This window comes from Ctenopharyngodon idella, chromosome 10 (genome assembly GCF_019924925.1).
Source record: "Ctenopharyngodon idella isolate HZGC_01 chromosome 10, HZGC01, whole genome shotgun sequence".
NCBI lineage: Eukaryota > Metazoa > Chordata > Actinopteri > Cypriniformes > Xenocyprididae > Ctenopharyngodon > Ctenopharyngodon idella.
Genome location: NC_067229.1, coordinates 12,491,824 through 12,509,627, shown reverse-complemented (window position 1 = coordinate 12,509,627; position 17,804 = coordinate 12,491,824). Strand labels below are relative to the sequence as shown.

Sequence of the window (17,804 nt, the reverse complement as noted above, 5' to 3'; positions counted from 1 at the left end):
TACAGGTCGGTTGGGCAGTTTCGTCTTTAATCTAGTTTCTACTACACACACTACAGTGGCATATTGATTTTATTTTCACTTTGTCTCAACAAATGGTTGTGGAATGTATAAAATTGAGTGTATAAAAATAGGCTAAATTGAGTAAAATTCTCTGAAGATTCTAACAGTTTAAAATAAGACAAGAACTTAATTTGTTCGTAAATTAATACCTGCTTTGCTATAATTTTTTAATTTAGATATTTTAATTTATTTATTTTAGATTTTTCGTTTGGTTATATACGCTTACATGCCTCTGAGAAAGTATTTTTATTATTTAGTGCATTTTTTCTCCTACGCTATAGCGCCCCCAGTGGGAAAAGCATGGTATTAAAGCGATCACACATCTGATAACTAGCGTTAGCTGCTAGTTATCCTCAAGTAAATGAATTCTCAGCCCTGTCCCTCATATCTAAACAAAATTACAAAACAAGGAATAAGGTAAGATTCTTTTACAAATGGGTGTGAAATACGGGAGACTCCCGGGAAAAACGTGAGTGTTCACAGGTTCCAGACATGATATATGCGCTATTATATATGCACTATTGTGACCACCGTATTTGCTTGTTCCTTACACAGTCTGTGATGATTAACTTTTTCTTATCTTTTCTGTGGCAAGTCTCATTTGAAAATACTTTAGTAGGACTGAACTGAACTTGGTCAGTGGTGTCAAGTGTAATGGTAGCCCATACAATTTTAATTGACATTTGATAAACTTTCAAAAGGTATAATGGTGTTACTGTATTTTTATTTATTTTACATTGGTACCATGGTAAAACCATGATGGTATCCTTTTGAAATACCTAAATAATCATTTGATCAATTGTTCTCAACCAGGGGACCGGTGACCACTAGGGGCCCCCAGTAAACTTCTAAAGGGGAAGTTTGTCTCCTAAAACTTTTTTTTTTTTTAAATGTATATATTAAAATAAATTACTATTAAACAATGAAAAAGTTACAACCACTAAACATCTCATAATTCAACACATAAACTGACATTAATATTTGAGGAAAACAAAAAAACATCAGCTAAGTTAAGCTCTTAAAATGTGGAAAACAAAAAACAAAAACAAACAATTAATAAAAAAAAAAAAAAAAAAAAAAACTGTCAGCAGTGAACTAAAATGTTTGTATTGGCAAATATTTCAGTTCACAAACATATAACAATACAATAATTTTAAATAATTCACCAAAAACACAAACTCAGGAATCTGAACATTTTATTTTTTGCTTTGTTAATAAAGTTTGAACTGTAATATTTTCCTTTCTTTAGATACATGTAGAAAACAATTTCTTTAAGAAACAGTCAAAAGGCACATTTTGTTTTTACAATATATACAATTGAATCTAAATTATAAATAGGCCTATAGAAAATGACAAAAGCATAACCAATAAGAACACAGGAATAAAACGGTTCAAGATACAGTCAGTAGCATGTTTTTTTTCATAGCAATAAATTATGTAAATGTCATATTGATATAAAAGCGAAGCCAAGGAATCGAGATGTTTACAGTATTGAACATTCCCATGAAGTGCCATGAGCAAACAAACTTGGCAGCACTAGATCACGCACACCAGACAGAAACTCATTTACGCTGTTTTAGTGCAAATCATACACAGAAACAAACTTCGTATAGTGCTTTTGTTGCATAAGATGCTTTGTTAGAATGCATAACAGAAATTTAAGTCCCGTGTTCGTCTTTCTCATTGGCTGTTTTTGGGGAGGCACTGAGAAAACAGACTTACTGGATACACAGTGGATCACTTGTAAGGTTTAAACTATTAGATGGACTAAATATTATGGAACAATTAAGCAAATGCTTAAATTTCATTCAATATAATGGGAATTACAAGCTGAATGTGTAACAACTATTTGCATGAGAGAGAAACTGAATAATTTCACACAAAATTTTTCAAGTGCAAATGTGGCTGAAAGAATTTCCCTTAATGAAAAGAATAAAATAAGAAATCTGTGCAGAGAATAAGCAATTAAGGATAAATAAATAATATTTGATCTGTCATTGACAGGATTTAACATACAAGAACCTTATATTTACGCAGACATTCGGATACATTTTTTTTCCGATTTAAAGATATTTTATATATATATATATATATATATATATATGTATATATATATAAACATCTTTAACTAATTGTTCATAAATTTCATCCTGAGATAGGGAGTGGTTTTAACGCCATAGAGCTATGAACTCTTGAAGTTAATATTTGGGTTTCAATTCAATGTTGCAGTGAAAATATTTAAGAATGTATCATTTGTAAAAAAGAATGAAGATAAACTGAAAAATATTCAACCATCCAGTGCAGCAGTAAAGAACAGAGCAAAACTTTCACAAAAATTTTGCTTTGAATTGTTTGTCATTTTGTTTGCTAGCCAGATTGTCTTCTGTCTGCACAATTACAAATATCATAGTATCGTTAACATAAAATAGAAACAATAATATAAAACATATCCCTTTAAAATTAAATAAAAAAATAAATCAAGTAATTCTTATAGATGTTACAAAGATTTAAAACATAACTTTTTTTATTTTTATTAATTAACATATAAAATAAAGGGCTTAAATTCAACTAGATAAACATTTTATTGCCCTTTCTTAACTGTACCCTGGATGCATTTCACATTGCATCAAACGCTTAAGTATCTTAAGGTCACAATAAAAACATTGTACTACAGGGATGAAGTCTGACTAAAGCCCTTCTGGGATCAACCAATCAGTCAGCTAATAGATTATTACCGTTTTGCATTACATTGCGAGATGGGGGACAGCAGGACAGACTGTTCTATTTTAGAACAACAGAGAGACAGCTGCACAGGATCTGTAGGTAGTTACGCTCTCCTACTAGCACACTGTTTCAAGGCCTGATAAATAAAGGCAATAAATACATTACAAACATCTGCACATGAACGGTACAGGAGTATGTGTTTACGTCTACATTCCACTGTGTGTTCCAAAGGCACATTTTGACAGTAGCCTGTTCTCTTGCTCCTCAGGAAAAGTGTTTTGTCTAACAGAAGTTCATCATGGAAATGTAAAGCTGATGATTGTCCAACGCAAAACAAAGCTTAAGCTCCTCGTCAAAGTGAACTTTGTGGTACGTCTTGCATATGTAAGGTTTGTACTTTAGCTAGGCCCACACGGAATGTTTGGCCACAAAAATGATACTAGAGGAAAAAAGATACTTGTGGCACCATTCGGGTTTCTTCAGGTCGGCACCCTGGCAGAACCCTTTGAAGAACTTCTAGGCACACTCTTAAATGGAGAGTCAGGAATGCCCCATGAGGAACATACAAACAGTTCATAACTCTGAAGACAGTTTCTCCAGTGACCCCTTTATAAAAGAACATCTTTGAGGCATTTAAAATATATATTGAAGATCTTTGAGGACTCAAAAGATCATCTGAGGCACCTTCAAATGTGCCTGGAGGTTCTCCAGAGGGTTCCTCCAGTGATGAATCAAAACAGTACCTTAAGTATCTTTTCATTCCTGCATACTCCATCTAAAGCAACATCTTAAAGAACTTAACCAAAATAAGCTGAGTGATATAACCTATACAAACCTTAAATAATTTTCAGACTTGAACTATTTTTGGTAAATCAATACTCTTTAAACCCCCAGTGTATAAAATTCAGGATGTTGAAACTGGGATGACCACCTTAGTAACTCTCCTGAAGTTCTGGCATGCAGTTTCAAGGAAAACTGTGTAGGGATCATACTTGACTCGAGAACAGAGCAAACATCAAACTTCCTCCATCTTGTGAAGCAGAATCTCATGCTTGTGGGTCCAAGGCCAGTGGTGGAGCAGAGTGCCGACAGTGGTCAGACTACAGCCCTGAGGGTGTGCATTTACAAGAGACTCCGACTGGAAGCTTCTCACTCGGGTTGTTGGTACTGAATGACGGACTGGCGTGGTTCTGTTCCACTTTGCAGCATGCTGTTCAAAACTTCCCGTACATTTATAATGGCTTCAGAGCTGCAGTGGCTGTTCGGTAACGGGAGCATGTTCTGGTCTGTAGGGGGGAGAGAGAAAGAGGAAGAAGACGAGGAAGAAGTCGAGGATGGTGTGAGCGTTGGAGTGAATTGGGACAACGAAGAAGAGAAGGAACTTGACAAGACCATGGGTACTGACAAAGGTGCATCTAAAGAGGAAGAGGCAGGGACATTTTGACTAGAAGTTGGTATAAATGAGTTCAAGGACAGTAACATGTCTAGCAGGTCGGTGTCCCGTGCTGGACTGCTTTCCTGTGTGGACTGGCTCTCCTGCTGTGGTTGTTGCTGCTGATGCTCTTGAATAAAGGCTTCAAGGTTAAAGTCATCCACCGAAGGTTCGGGTGGCCCGGTGAGGTTGTCTATACCCAGGGCAGTTTGAGTGCTAACTTGGGAGGAGGGAGAGGAACTGTGAACTGTCAGATCCAGGATTTCCTCCAAGGGGTTTTTTAGGGAAGGAAATGAGGAGAAGGAGATGTAAGGGGTGGGTAAGCTGGGCAGGCTGGGAGCTGGCAAAGACTGGGTGAATAAATTTGACAAGAACTCTTGTTGCTGATGCTGCACCATCAGCCTCTGACGCTCCTCAGCCTGACGCTGCTCTTGCGCTTGCTGCTCCTTCTCTCTGCGTCGCTGCTTCACCTCGGCATCCATCCTTAGCAACTCCTGACGCACCTTTGACACGCAAGTCTCTGGGATTTTTATACCTTGGTGACAGAGAGAACAATGATTAAAATGATTGCAGTGGTGTCCTTGTAGGGTCAGAACCTACAACCTTTTGGTTATCAGCCCAGAACATCACAATCTGCTAGTTAGGAAATCCTCAAGAAGAGTCAACAGGTTAACTCACCAACTTGTTTGTTGCTGTCTTTGGTCTTGAGGCGGACAATTTGCAGAATGCTGGAGTTGGTGATATCAGCAACCACATCAGATACTCGTTTCCACACACGGAGTAGAGCGCCGCACAACATGTGGTACTGACGCAACCGAGTGCCCATTAAGCACTCCTGACCCTCCTCTATCTTCTTGCATCTCCCATTCCTGCATGAAACATACACACACATTAAGATTCTCTGAGCTCAGTTTGGCTAGTACCAAGTCAGAAGCTGGGACAGTCTCTTTTCTCACCAGTTAGCATGGCTACATTTCTTGAAGGAGAAAGTGAACTGGTTTTCCCAGCTATCCTGTGCCTCCTCTGGTGTGACCTGAAGCAAGAGTAGAAAACTTCACTCAGACAGTGTCGTAAATGCCCGCTAGATGGCAGCAGAGAGGTTTTCACAACAGCTCTACGTGTGTCACATTCAGGAAGGTCTCTTTTTCCTTTTTCATTTTATTTAGAGAATGTTACATATATGGTGAATAGTTTGAACACACCTTGTGGTATTTTTGTTGGAGTTTATCAAGGCTTTCCATTTGGGCCTGCTTGCCAATGTTTGGTTTGTAGATGATCATGTTGTGCTCCCGGCCCTGCACAGCTAGCAGCACGCATGGGTAGTTACCTCTTAACTGCAAAGGAGACAGGCACCAACATGTTCAACATCAGACAACTAAGGAAGAACTCTAATGACACATGAACCCTCCTTCACCCCTGAACAGGAAGGTTCTTCCAAGGAATCATCTTTTGCAAATACTCACTTTATGGGATAAGTAGAAGCCTTCATCTGGGTTGCTGAGAGTTTGGACCTTCTGGAGAGCCTCCAACCATGGCATACCTCGATCTACACTTATCTGTGCAACAAAACAAACAGTTCTGTCAGAGATAATGTTTGTCAAACTTGTCCATAATCGTTGGACAGATGTCTGACAATGTTCTGGCTATGCTCAAATCCAAAATCTATGCAAAAGAGAAAGTTCTCACATTGTGGTTTATTCTCAGTCAAGGAAGTATTTAACGGCTGGGAAAACAGTCCCCATTGCGTAAGCTGTCAAATAAACGTTGCTCTTGGTGGAAGAGATAGTGTGTGTCACGCATAAAACACCCGTGCCTTAGGCGTGTTTTCTGATTTCTCAGCCGTTAAAAAGCTGCTTTGTATGAACCTTTACATTAAAGAATCAGTTCAACTTGGTGTGTCTTCAACTTTCATGCACACTTCTTAATAAGACGGACCTTATACATGATAACTTGACCATCTTGAGGGTTTCCCGCAGTCAGAAACTTCTCCTGTGTCTCCTCGTAGATCTGATCATTGCCTGGAGCCAGATCTGGGAGAAAGCAGATACTTGTTGTCACCTAAGCAGATCAGGGAAACTTAAAGTACCACACCACCAGAAGAAGTGCTGCCTACCCAGTATTCCCATATCATATTTGCCCTCTTTCTTGTCCTTTTCGATCAAGTAGTCGAAATTGTCCGTGAAATACTGGAAGAGGGAGTTCTGTTTGTGCACCTCCAGGCCTAGGATCCGGTTGAGGAACTTGGTGATATTGCAGTCTGAAACAAAGAGGAGTCACATGGTCAGGGGAAATACGTGTATGTGTGCCTGTGAAGAAATGTGTGATATGACTCTTGTGGAAACTTCACCTTTTTCAGTGTTGATGCCCAAGCGTGATTGAGTGCACAGCATGCCTACGTCCTTCATACCATGCTTCATATCTAAGATTGGGAGGCATTGTTGGCTTTGGTGAGATAAATGTTCTAGCTGATCCACATCTTAACAGAGTAATGCACAAATAGAGCCCGTTTACCTCTGAAGAACATGAAGTCACCACCAGGATAGTCCTTTGGAGGGGGTACCTTGCTTTCGATCTGACCAAGGATGGCTTTGGTAATCTTATCTAGAGCTTTGGTGCCATACTGTGAAGAACAGCCAAAACAGACCACGGATTAGTCCATGACTTGTCTAAGTATATTTAGCAGTGTCACTGTTCTTTTTGAAACAGTTACTCACTTTATTTTCAAAGTTGTATTTGCTCAAGTCTCTAGACTCTGTAGCCCTCCTGTCACCATGAGTAAGAGCTCCCTGTGAAAAACAATCACAAAGATTAGAAATGTCAGCGCCAAAGGAGAGATTTGAATGTTTTAAGATTTTACACACAGAGTATGTGACCAGTATGGAGTGGAAGTAGAACAGAGTTTTGGAACTAGGGATGTGCCCAAATCCAAATACTTTGTTGGGAAAGGAAATTATGCCTTCTATGAGGCCCCTAAAAGGACATGGTGATGGGAAAAAAATATGAGATGGCAGGAAAAATATACATTTCAATGCTTTTGCGTTCTCTTGCAATTATATAGTTGTGTAATTATATTGTATTTAATTTGCGGGTATTAAGGAGCCAATATCAATATCCAGGGTACTGAAACTGTTTTTGAATGCATGCTCGCTTTTTACTTTCACTTTCGAATTTACGATCACACATACTCTGTGTATAGAGAGCGTTGGTACTGACCACTCATTTCACAAGATAAGATATTTGTCAGTGACGCTCAGGATCTGTTGCGCAGCAAATCATCCGACATCAGTTATCTCTCCTTACTATCTTCAATTGAAATCTGATGTACTGTAATGTAACTGACTACCGCAGCAAGCCTAATCATGTCCCTTTAGGGGCTCCGTAGAACCCGTTACTCTGTGCCTTTCCGAATTCCGATTTAGGCTTCGGGCATATCCCTAGTTGGAACATCTCTCATTCCAATATCGCTCCATTATAAGCATAACACATGAATGGCCCATAATTCATGTTAAACAGTGTTTATGAACCATTTGCAGTCAGAAAAAGGAGTTAGCATGTCAGGGACGCACCAGGCTCTCCAGCCTCTTTGCCACAATGGATGCAAATCGTCGCTCGCCTGCCAGTTCAGAGATAAGGAAGATATACTCTGGAGCCGTGACCTGGTTAGAACGATGAGTGCGACCTAAAGAACACAAAGTGTTGTCAGTTAGTGGTTGTGGTTTGGTTTCACTGTTTATGGAAAGAGAGTTTTGATGACAAGGTCAGAAGTTGGTAGACATGAGATAATGCTACTCACCAAACTGCTGGATGGCCCTGTCTGCACTCCAAGGCAGCTCCAGGGTCATGTGAACCCTTCGACGCTGGTTCTTCACCCTTCTGTCAGCCTGAAGTGAGATCCCTGAACTGGCCGCTTCTGATATGATGGCTACCAGCTGAAGGGATTAAGGCGAAATGTTTCACCGGATGCACAAAAGAAATCAGAGTTTAAAGGTAGCATATTTCCTTGTTGAGAAGGTCTCACCTTCTCTCCATTCATGAAGCGATCTTTCTCTTTGATGTTGATTTGGTCGATGGTGTGGCCCTGCTCAGCGCGGGACTCGTATTGGACAGTGCCGTCAGGCCGACGCACCACTCGGCCTTTACGTCCTGTCATCTGGGCGCATACACAAAGCATGTTTAGCGTTTTAACACAACCTTGTTTTTTGTTTTTAAGGGTATAACCATCCTTGGACCACTAGAACAAATAACATAAATAATAACCTCTGATACTTTTTCTGGACCTCCAAATTTATCAATGAGCTCATCCAGTGTGTTGAGAGGTAGTTCTTTTCCTAACTCAGCGATCTTGTTGAGAAGTCCTTGTTTCATCTCCTCTAAGCGTGCTAAGGAAGGATGAGAGCAAAAAATGATTGCTTATGTTTACATTAAAGGTGCTGTAAGCGACTTTAAAAAAAAAAAAAAAAAAAAAATCAGGATAAATGAAAATAATATGAGTTGTGCAATAAAATACACATTCAACATACCCATTTGATAGCTAGTTTGATCGACAAAGATGACATCATCACTGTTGTCTTGGACCGAGTCAGGTGAGGAGTTGGAATCGCTGTCCATGGCGTCAGACTCGGTGCTGCTGTCATCGCTGATGTTGATAACTCCAGCTACATCAGTGCCATGTCGGGGTTGCTTTGGCTGTCGGCCCCGTGGCTTACCTGCAGGAGAACGTTCAATCAAACCATGAGGCAGAAAGCAAAGACGGGGCAACGTGTGGACAACTTTACTAGTGTGCAACACAACTCACGTTTCCTCTTGTTCCCCGCTCCTTTTTCTCTCCTCTGCTTCTCTGACGGAAAGTGTTTGAGGACTAGAGACTGAAACACACCCCTGAGGAACACACAAACACGTTATCATGTTAAGGCAGAAAAAGTGCAGAAAAAGTGTTTTTGTGTAATTGCCAATGGCTTAAGGAAGTGGTTCTTATCAAACAACAATTACTTGTAGGTTTCAGAATGATACATGGACTGTGAGATGACCACAGTCACACAAATATTTAGAAACCTTTTTATCATTGTGAAACTGCAAGAGCACTACTCTGGAAAGAAGTAGTCATAAGGTGGCTGTATATTTTAGAAAGATTTCAATGATGCCCAAAATTCACTTACTCGGCAGCAGACACAAATCTGTCCAAGCGTCCGTCGTTTTCGTCGAGGACTTCTCTGGTTCGAGCCTCACCTGTTGACTGCAACCCTATCACAACACACTAGAGAGAAGAAAAAAAAGAGTGTAAAATGCTTATTGCAGCAAATAATCTTTTATCAGGATGAGTTCAGGCTCTCTAATGTGACTGACCTTCCCTGCTTCCAACTCCTTTTTGGCCAGTTCAACCAGGCAGCGCACCTTGGCGGCGATGCAGAGGTATTTAAAGAAACGCTGGTGGGATGACCAAAACTGACCCCACAGGGACTTCCTGGAGCTCATGCAGAGCTCGTCAGCGGCCTGCATGAACACGGCCAAAGCTTCCGCCCACTGCAGAAGAGATTGTGTCAGATATGCGCACACAGCAGAGTGTCCCATTTTACAGACCAATTCAGATACTTGATTTGCTGTACTACATTTACACTCAAAAACGACAATTCGGTCATCGTTTACTTCCACTCATGTTGTTTCAAACCCATATATCCTGGCCACTCTTTTTCATACAATGAAAGTGAATGGGGACTGGAGATGGCAAGCTCCAATATTAAAAAATGCACTTTTAACGTATGGTATAAGTGGTTCATATTACAATTGCACTGTATTCAATGTCTTCTGAAGCCATACAATAGTTTTGTGTGATGAACAGACTGAAATTTAGCCATTGTTCATTGAAAATCTTGCCCTCTGCAGTAGCTTGGTCTTTTCAGGGGAAGATTATCAGTAAATGGATATATTTTCAGTTTAATAATGGTATGGTATGGCTTCAGAAAGTTTTTGGAGCTTAACAGTCCTAGTCCCTATCCCTATAGCCCTAGTCAACCCATGCCATATTCAAATAGTTAATTTCAACGTACACTACAATTCACAAGTTTGGGGTCAGTATGATTTAAAAAAAAAAAAAAAAAATACTTTTAAGAAGAGCTTTTATTATATAAAAGTAATACTTTTATTTAGCAAGGATGCATTAAATTGATAAAAAGTGAGTGTCAAGGCATTTATAATGTTATAAAAACTTTCTATTCACCAAAGAATCCTAAAAAAATGCATCACAGATTTTCCCTGCAACTCACAAGATTAGCAGCTTTGTTGTACACAAGTTTGAAATCATCATCCAAGCTGATCTCTTCTATGCGGAAAGAGACTCCTGAGAAGCTGAGTTGGCGTGCAATGTACATCCCGCTGACCTTCATATCCATTGCAACGATCTCCATGGCCCCCACACCCCTATACATGAAGAGTACATTCAGATTACATGTACAAAAAAAAGATTAGTTTTCATATTTGCCAGCAACAAGTTTTTGGTCCTATACAAACCTCTTCTCAATGGTGTGGAGGAAGTCGTCAAAGGTTCTAAAGGGGGTTCCCTCTCCCCAGATTCCCAGACGGCTCATGTAGATCATGTTCTTTGGCTCTGAGGCACCTGAGAGACACAGAGTCCTTCAATTTTATGGCAAACCTTTGGCATAATATGGGGTACTGCCAGTGTTCTGCAGTGCAGAGACTCACCTGTGGCACTGGCGTACACCACTCTGGCCAACGGTAACTTGTTCTGGAGATCCAGCACGGCCTTGCCCATCTTTGTGGACGTTGCATTTTTGGCTTTGTGACATTCATCAAATATAATCTACGGGTCGCTTGTGGTCAAGGGTAAAGCCAACATTATTGTTCACCTTCATTTTTTGCAGACGATTGTCAAAAAAAACAAAGCTGGGGTTGGAAACAGACCCCACAAAAAGTCCACAGATAAAAATAAATTTTACAAAATGTATTTTAACAGTAAGAAATAAGAATGGTTTTAAACAAAATAACATACATTTGTTATAAAAATATATATTTTAAATTAATAAAATAATTAAATAAAATACACCACTAACAACACCTCTACTGCTGATTTGAAAAAATATTACTGTAAAAAGTTCTATTCAAAGAAAATAGTATTGAATTAAATTGAATGATGACATTGATAGAATAATATTCTAATTCTGGTTAGAAAAAAATATTTTGGAAATTATATAAAAATATAAAAAAATATTGTAAAATATATTTATTATATTAATATATTATATTAAATGATATTAATTCTATTTATATATATTTTAATATTATAAAATAACATATAAAGGACTTCATATAATTATTACAAATATTTTCCAGATAAAACTGTAATAAATATTTTAATAAGTATAATATTTTAAAAGTGAAAATATATAAGATTATTTTATCTTTAATAATGCTTTTATTTTGCAAGGGTTAAGGGCAACAAAAAATCTACTTTATGCACGTAATTCTTTATAGGGTGAAGGATACAACTCCATCAAAACCCGGCTCACACCAGTCTAGGATCTGCTTCAGGCGCGTACGGTGTTGGCCGCCTGCCTGACTCTCCCCAATCAGTGCTGAGTAGGTCGCAAACAGGACCCCTTCTGAGGTAGCTGTGTCTCCATACTTTATCTGCACGGAAAACAGTTACAGTTAGATGTGTCGAGCAGAGCTATGGGGAAAGTCTGTGAGAATGAGCTACACTGGAAACATAATCTCCATTAACAGGGCTGCCATATTGAGCCACGCAGTAATAGTGACCTTATTCAAGGCATGCACTTGTATATTGGGTGCATTGATGTCTTGGAGATCTCTCTCTGCGTCATATTTCAGGTCATTTGAGACGCTGAACCTGGAGGAGAGATGAGAGGGATGAGGCAACTGATCCAGAGTCTGTGTTTGATGTGGAAGAGTCAATGGTGCAGGTTTTTTAGGGCTTGCTGATGCTGGAGATGGCTTACCATAGTGCTTTCTTCCTTCCCTTTAAAAAGTTTTCTAAAATGATGCCAGCCACTGTGCGGCCTTTGCCCACTCCAGCGCCGTCCCCAATGAGGAATCCGGCCCGCTGGTTGTTCTGCAGAATCACTTCATGTTGCTGTTGAGTATTATAAAGAAGACTATTAATGGCCTGCTTGTACCAAGTATGATGAGAAAGTAAAAAATATTTGCAGACAAAGAGTTGAATTTGAAGCTGAATTTGGCTTTGTGATGGAACTTCAGAGGGGTTTGTGAGAAACAAAAGCCAATGCTGAATTGAATGATACTGTATAACATTTAAAACATAGTATAAAAAAAAAAAAAAAAAAAAAAACATTTACCTGAATGTATCAAAATAATTGAACAATAATTGAAATTCAATAAAACAAAACAAACAAATAAATAGTGCAGGATCTGAACAATTTAAAATTGTTTGTAAACAGCCAAAAAATAAAGAAATAAATTAAATTATTTATTAGGTACTTTGGACTATACGTGTGAGTTCACATGGCAAGAGTTCAGTCCGTTATTTCCTTTCAATATGTTGTGCATGTGGTTTAAAAGAAAGGCAATGTTGTGGGAAAAGAAAGGCAAAGTTTATTCAGGGGTACCTGGCAGGCATAGATGATGGCCTCCAGCTGCAAAGCAGATAGCAGGCCGCCATTTATGGTGGTCTCTGGGATGGACAGGGTGTAGGTGATATCTGGAGGAGGGACGCTGGATAAAGTGTTGGTTTCGACCACTCGATCTGGGTGGGATATTCCTATCTTGGCTGAGGCAGAAAAACAGAGCAAAAACGTTATGAATCTTCCAGTATGACATTAATAGCCCCCCCCCCCAAAAAAAAAACAAAAAAAAAAAAAAAAACAATGCTCACATTTAGAGGGCCTGTAGTCTGCATAGGTGTCAACATGACCCAGCTCTTCTGCCTCCTCCACCTCGACTTCCTCTTCCTCTTCTGGCTGTGTTTGGGGTCTCTGTGTAAACACGTGATAAGATTAAAATAGAGAAGAAAAAACAAAAAGAGTAACAAAGACACAATTTGGTGTTTGACTGACTTACCTTACAGAGGTAAAATCTCACTTATTTAATTACATTTTTATGTTTTTATTTAAAATATTTAAAAGTATTTAAATGTATTTAAAAAATAAAACATTAATAATTACAATACTAATAATATATTTTTTATATTATTTAATTACAATTCTACTTTATTTTTCATTTAAATTATTATTTTTAAGAACAATTAACTGTTGATTGAGAGTTACCTGATAACTTCCTATGGGTGGTGTATTAATTATAGCAGTGATGTCATCCAAAGAGTTTAAACCTTGAAACCTGTTAGAATTCACCTGATGAGGAACAAGAGAAACAGAATATAGAGAGGAAAAATGTTAAAGTCAACAAAGATCACATGCTTTACTATCAGAGTGGGAACAAAGGTTCATTTCGTGGGTGTGTCTGGTGTGGTTTCTGGTACTATGCTAATAATAATTCAACACAAATGCCAAAAACCACCGATAAACCATCAGTTACGTTTAACATCAGCATTTGAGTGTGTATTTGCAGTCAGGAATTAACCTTACCTCTTGGACTGATGCTGGTGTTTTGATGTCCCATATTGTGGGTACATTAGGTGCCATGTCAGTCCTGATGATGTCAGAATTGGTGTAGACGGATAAGGAGTCGGTCGTAGGGGAGAAGATTTGCAGATCATCTAGGTCCTGAGAGGAAAGAAAACAAGAACAATTTACCAATCACTGTTTAATTGCCCACTTGGTCCAAAGTAATGCAAAAGATTTCATGGAAACTAAAAGTGCGCAGAAAAAAGGTCCATTCTCAAAAATGCATAGAGATCTATGAAGCACCGCTCACACAGAAGTTACTTTCTGTTGGTCAGTGCAGTGAATTTGCATGACCAACTTGAACATGAACAAAATCTGTGGTGAATTTTTTCATCCTGATGAAAAACTCCCAATCACATTAATTCCTATTGAAATGACTGGATTTCGCCTACAAAATTTCACTGAGCAACGGTAAATGACAACACAAAGGGTTAGTTCACCCCAAAATGAAAATTCTGTCATTAACTACTCACCCTCATGTCGTTCTAAATGAAGATCTTTTTGATGAAATCTGAGAGATGTTTGTCCGTCCATTGACTGCCTTTGCAACTAAAAATTTGACGCTTCAAAAAGTTCATAAAGAGATTGTAAAACTAATCCATACGAATTGTATGGTTTAGTCCAGATTTTCTGAAGAGACTTGATCACTTTTTATGATGAACAGATTTAATTTATGCTTTTACTCGCATATAAACATTGATCAGTGAACATAAACAGATGCTCAATTGAACATGAATGACGCACAAGAACAAACCTCTTCCGGAAGCTCAAATGTGCCGCGTAACCAATGAGGTTCATTCTCGTGTGTTACGCAGGACGTTTGAGCAGACATCTGAGATTTTATCAAAAAGATCTTCATTTGTGTTCTGAAAATGAATGAAAGTCTTACAGGTTTAGAACGACATGAGGGTGAGTAATTAATGACAGAATTTTCATTTTGGGGTGAACTAACACTTTAAGAATGACCTTAAGAAACTTCTTAAAATATCTGTCTTTGAAACACATGCTAATACTAGGTGGAGATTACGGAACATTCAAAACAAATTATGCAGTTTAAAATGCATAAATTTATCTGGTTTCGCAATAAAGAACCATATGCTTCAGATCAGGGTTAAAGATGGCTGGGAAACATTTGTACAGTAAATCTACCTTAAACCACTGAACCAGCAATCTAATTAATTGCAAAGTGTATTAAGCAGATGAAGTCCAGAGATGGTATGTCGCAGGCAACACTACAGCATTATGATCTGGATATGGTTTTAAAGGACAATGCACTCAGCTAATCAGAAGCTTTTGTAGTAAAATTGTGGTTGTACACAAGTGGAATGTGTGAGGGATCTGAAGGGGCCTGGGACGCTCTCCGTACAGCCAAGATTTTCCAAGAACTCTTCACTGTTCAAGGAAAACCAGCGAACGGTAAACAACTAAGAACTGGAGGGTGGCCAGGGGCCATGGTATTCCATCCATTTCATTAATGGGAACAGTTTCTAAATGTTAAGAAGAAAAGTGAGTCAGATTGAAGTAGACACCATTTACAATCTGAAACATGCTCAAATTTCTGGGTTGTGCTGATGCAGTCTTGCGGTATATCACTAGGATTTTTCTTCACAATATTGTATTGATACTTTAGATACCTGCAATTATGTGCATAAAATCACTGCTAGTGTGCACGAGCAGTTTCAGAGATACTGGGAAACATGACTTTGTTGCAATATGAAAGGTGTGTATGTTGTTTGTGATGTTAGTTGGGTCATGGCAGTATCGTGAGAACATTTGAGTTTTATTGCTTGCTCTTTCAAAATGAAAAAAGTTTTTAAAAAACAAATGCATACTAGTTCTGTCAGAAGCCACAAATTCAAAGTCAATGTACTTCCTCTATACTTGATTAAGGAGATAGTACACAAAGATTAAAAGCAGTGACATGAAACTGAGAGTTGAAAACTCGACCATCATGCATCGCTTTGTTTTTATCTGATCTCATTCATATCACTATTTTTATTTTTTTTGTAATTTTTTATTTTTAAAGAACAAATTTTGGCATAACTATAATAGTGTGAACCAGCTTTTAGTAAAAGTGTAAGTCTAATTCACATCATAATAAGCTAACTGTTTAAGCAACAGTCTGTTCCAGTCTCCAGGCAGTGGTTAACACGTCTTTCCGCATTCAAATGATGTTGCTCATTGATTTCATTGTGCTGGGAAGGATGAAGTGCTTGTGGAAGACAGAATGACTTGACAACGGACAAAAACACATTTATGCCCATATATAGAATGGCAAAATTCCATCAGGGACCTGATATATAGACCGTCTCTGCTCTACTCCCACTGAAAACCCAGGAAACACTCAATTCAGTAGTGACGGTGCTTCAGAAAGTGCTGCCAAAAAACATCAGTGGGGGATTCTGAAACCTGAGGTCACAAACCTGCCCATTTACACTGATCAAACAGCTGTGGTCGTCATTTGCTATCCGAATCATGTTGTAACGTATTTTATGCTTCCTTTGATCTTTTGAGGACACGTTTGTAGAGCACTGCCAAACAGAACAAAGAAATCCCAGAAGTGAACTTTTTTTTCCCAATGAGAGAACAAAAACAAAATTCTCTAAGCAAAATGACTTTGGATATTGTTTAGCAACTGGCAACAGCATAATTTGACTTTGTACATTCTCGGGCAACCACAAGGAACAAGGCGAGACTTCCTGGAAGGCCAGGCCACCTCCTCTCTCTGCTCTCCACTCCTTTTCTCCACTGCTGAGCCAGCAAACAGGGATTCCCCCACTTCAGGATGACGGAGTGGCATTGGATTGATGAATGCTGTTAACATTTCAATTTTCCTGAAATGTATTTGCTTAAATAGAACAGCAAAACTAAAACGCTGGAACTAATAAATGAGAAATATTAAAACTGATCAACAATGGAATTTTTTTTTTTTCCTTTTAAAATGTTTATGATAAAGGTCAATGTAACGTACACACAGAATATGTACAAAAATGAACTGATTCTCCCCTCTACTGATTGTCCTTACATGAACTCAGTGACCTCAGCTGAATGAGACCATCTTTTGTTTCTGAGCGAGAGGATGGATGTTTGCCAGACTAAATCGAGTCCTTTCACATGATCACGAGGTAAAAATGCCTGTAAATAAACAGTAACAGTTCAACCCTCAAGGTTTGAGGGTCACTTACTGACTGTCCCAGTGAAATCCATCATTGTTCTTTGGTTTCTTTGATCTTTCATTATACTTATGTTGAGCTGTAACCACTAATCGATAGTTAAAATAATCAACAACAAATTTCGGCATGTTTAAGCCAAGTTTTTGCACATAAAACCTTGATCAGTGATGCCATGTAGTAAAAAATTACCATGAAGGAAAATACATTTACTGTTATATCCTTATAATATCATTTACATTATGCAAAATAGTGCGATCTAACAGCCAGTGACCGATTAAACGACACTTTTGTTGTAAAATACTTCATTGTCAATCAATCATAGGCTATGTATTTTGGGATTCATAACCGGATTTACTTACAGGTGCGAGTCTCGAAATGTCCCGTTCACACGGCAACTTGCAGTAGCGTCTGTATGAAAGTGCAACGGGAGTCAAGCCAGTATTCTCTTACCAGTAACCATAATGACAGTGACCAAAGTAATTTCAAAGATGGCAACATCCATAAAACTGAAACGTCTTATCACTTTTGATACATCCAAGTTTGAACCCAAGTTCATCCGTCAAATCCATGCGCAGAACACAAAACTGACAGGAGCGGCTCAGTGGAGAACAGTGACTGGATCTAAAACCTTCAGATGACACACAGCTCATATCGCCGTCGTTGTAATTTACCGAAACCACACATGAAAACCCGCAACAGAAGGTAGACGCGTTTGTGCAGCGCAGAGCGGATCTCTCGCACTGTATGATGTGACAGACAACTAGTCGTCCAGTCCGGTTCCGTTCACACAGCGCGGGTTTTCCG

General features: G+C 38.6%; 1 protein-coding gene across 5 annotated transcripts in view; it reads right to left on the bottom strand.

Moving 5' to 3' along the window:
• Positions 1–1,239: 1,239 nt before the first annotated feature.
• si:ch73-63e15.2 (protein strawberry notch homolog 2) overlaps positions 1,240–17,804 on the bottom strand; it is a 47,411-nt gene continuing 30,846 nt past the window's right edge. For all 5 annotated transcript variants that reach the window (XM_051908001.1, XM_051908002.1, XM_051908004.1 and 2 more), the window contains 28 exons: positions 13,789–13,926; positions 13,471–13,554; positions 13,080–13,179; positions 12,814–12,974; positions 12,187–12,320; positions 11,987–12,077; positions 11,714–11,857; positions 10,913–11,030; positions 10,721–10,826; positions 10,477–10,630; positions 9,560–9,736; positions 9,373–9,470; positions 9,012–9,094; positions 8,737–8,922; positions 8,474–8,595; positions 8,235–8,366; positions 8,010–8,145; positions 7,783–7,895; positions 6,931–7,002; positions 6,728–6,836; positions 6,564–6,635; positions 6,330–6,473; positions 6,152–6,246; positions 5,680–5,772; positions 5,419–5,550; positions 5,173–5,249; positions 4,895–5,085; positions 1,240–4,751 (listed from right to left, as the gene is read on the bottom strand). In XM_051908001.1, the coding sequence (XP_051763961.1) occupies positions 3,934–4,751; positions 4,895–5,085; positions 5,173–5,249; positions 5,419–5,550; positions 5,680–5,772; positions 6,152–6,246; positions 6,330–6,473; positions 6,564–6,635; positions 6,728–6,836; positions 6,931–7,002; positions 7,783–7,895; positions 8,010–8,145; positions 8,235–8,366; positions 8,474–8,595; positions 8,737–8,922; positions 9,012–9,094; positions 9,373–9,470; positions 9,560–9,736; positions 10,477–10,630; positions 10,721–10,826; positions 10,913–11,030; positions 11,714–11,857; positions 11,987–12,077; positions 12,187–12,320; positions 12,814–12,974; positions 13,080–13,179; positions 13,471–13,554; positions 13,789–13,926 (4,080 nt within the window). In that variant the 3' untranslated portion in view covers positions 1,240–3,933. The remainder of the gene's footprint in view (positions 4,752–4,894; positions 5,086–5,172; positions 5,250–5,418; positions 5,551–5,679; positions 5,773–6,151; positions 6,247–6,329; positions 6,474–6,563; positions 6,636–6,727; positions 6,837–6,930; positions 7,003–7,782; positions 7,896–8,009; positions 8,146–8,234; positions 8,367–8,473; positions 8,596–8,736; positions 8,923–9,011; positions 9,095–9,372; positions 9,471–9,559; positions 9,737–10,476; positions 10,631–10,720; positions 10,827–10,912; positions 11,031–11,713; positions 11,858–11,986; positions 12,078–12,186; positions 12,321–12,813; positions 12,975–13,079; positions 13,180–13,470; positions 13,555–13,788; positions 13,927–17,804) is intronic.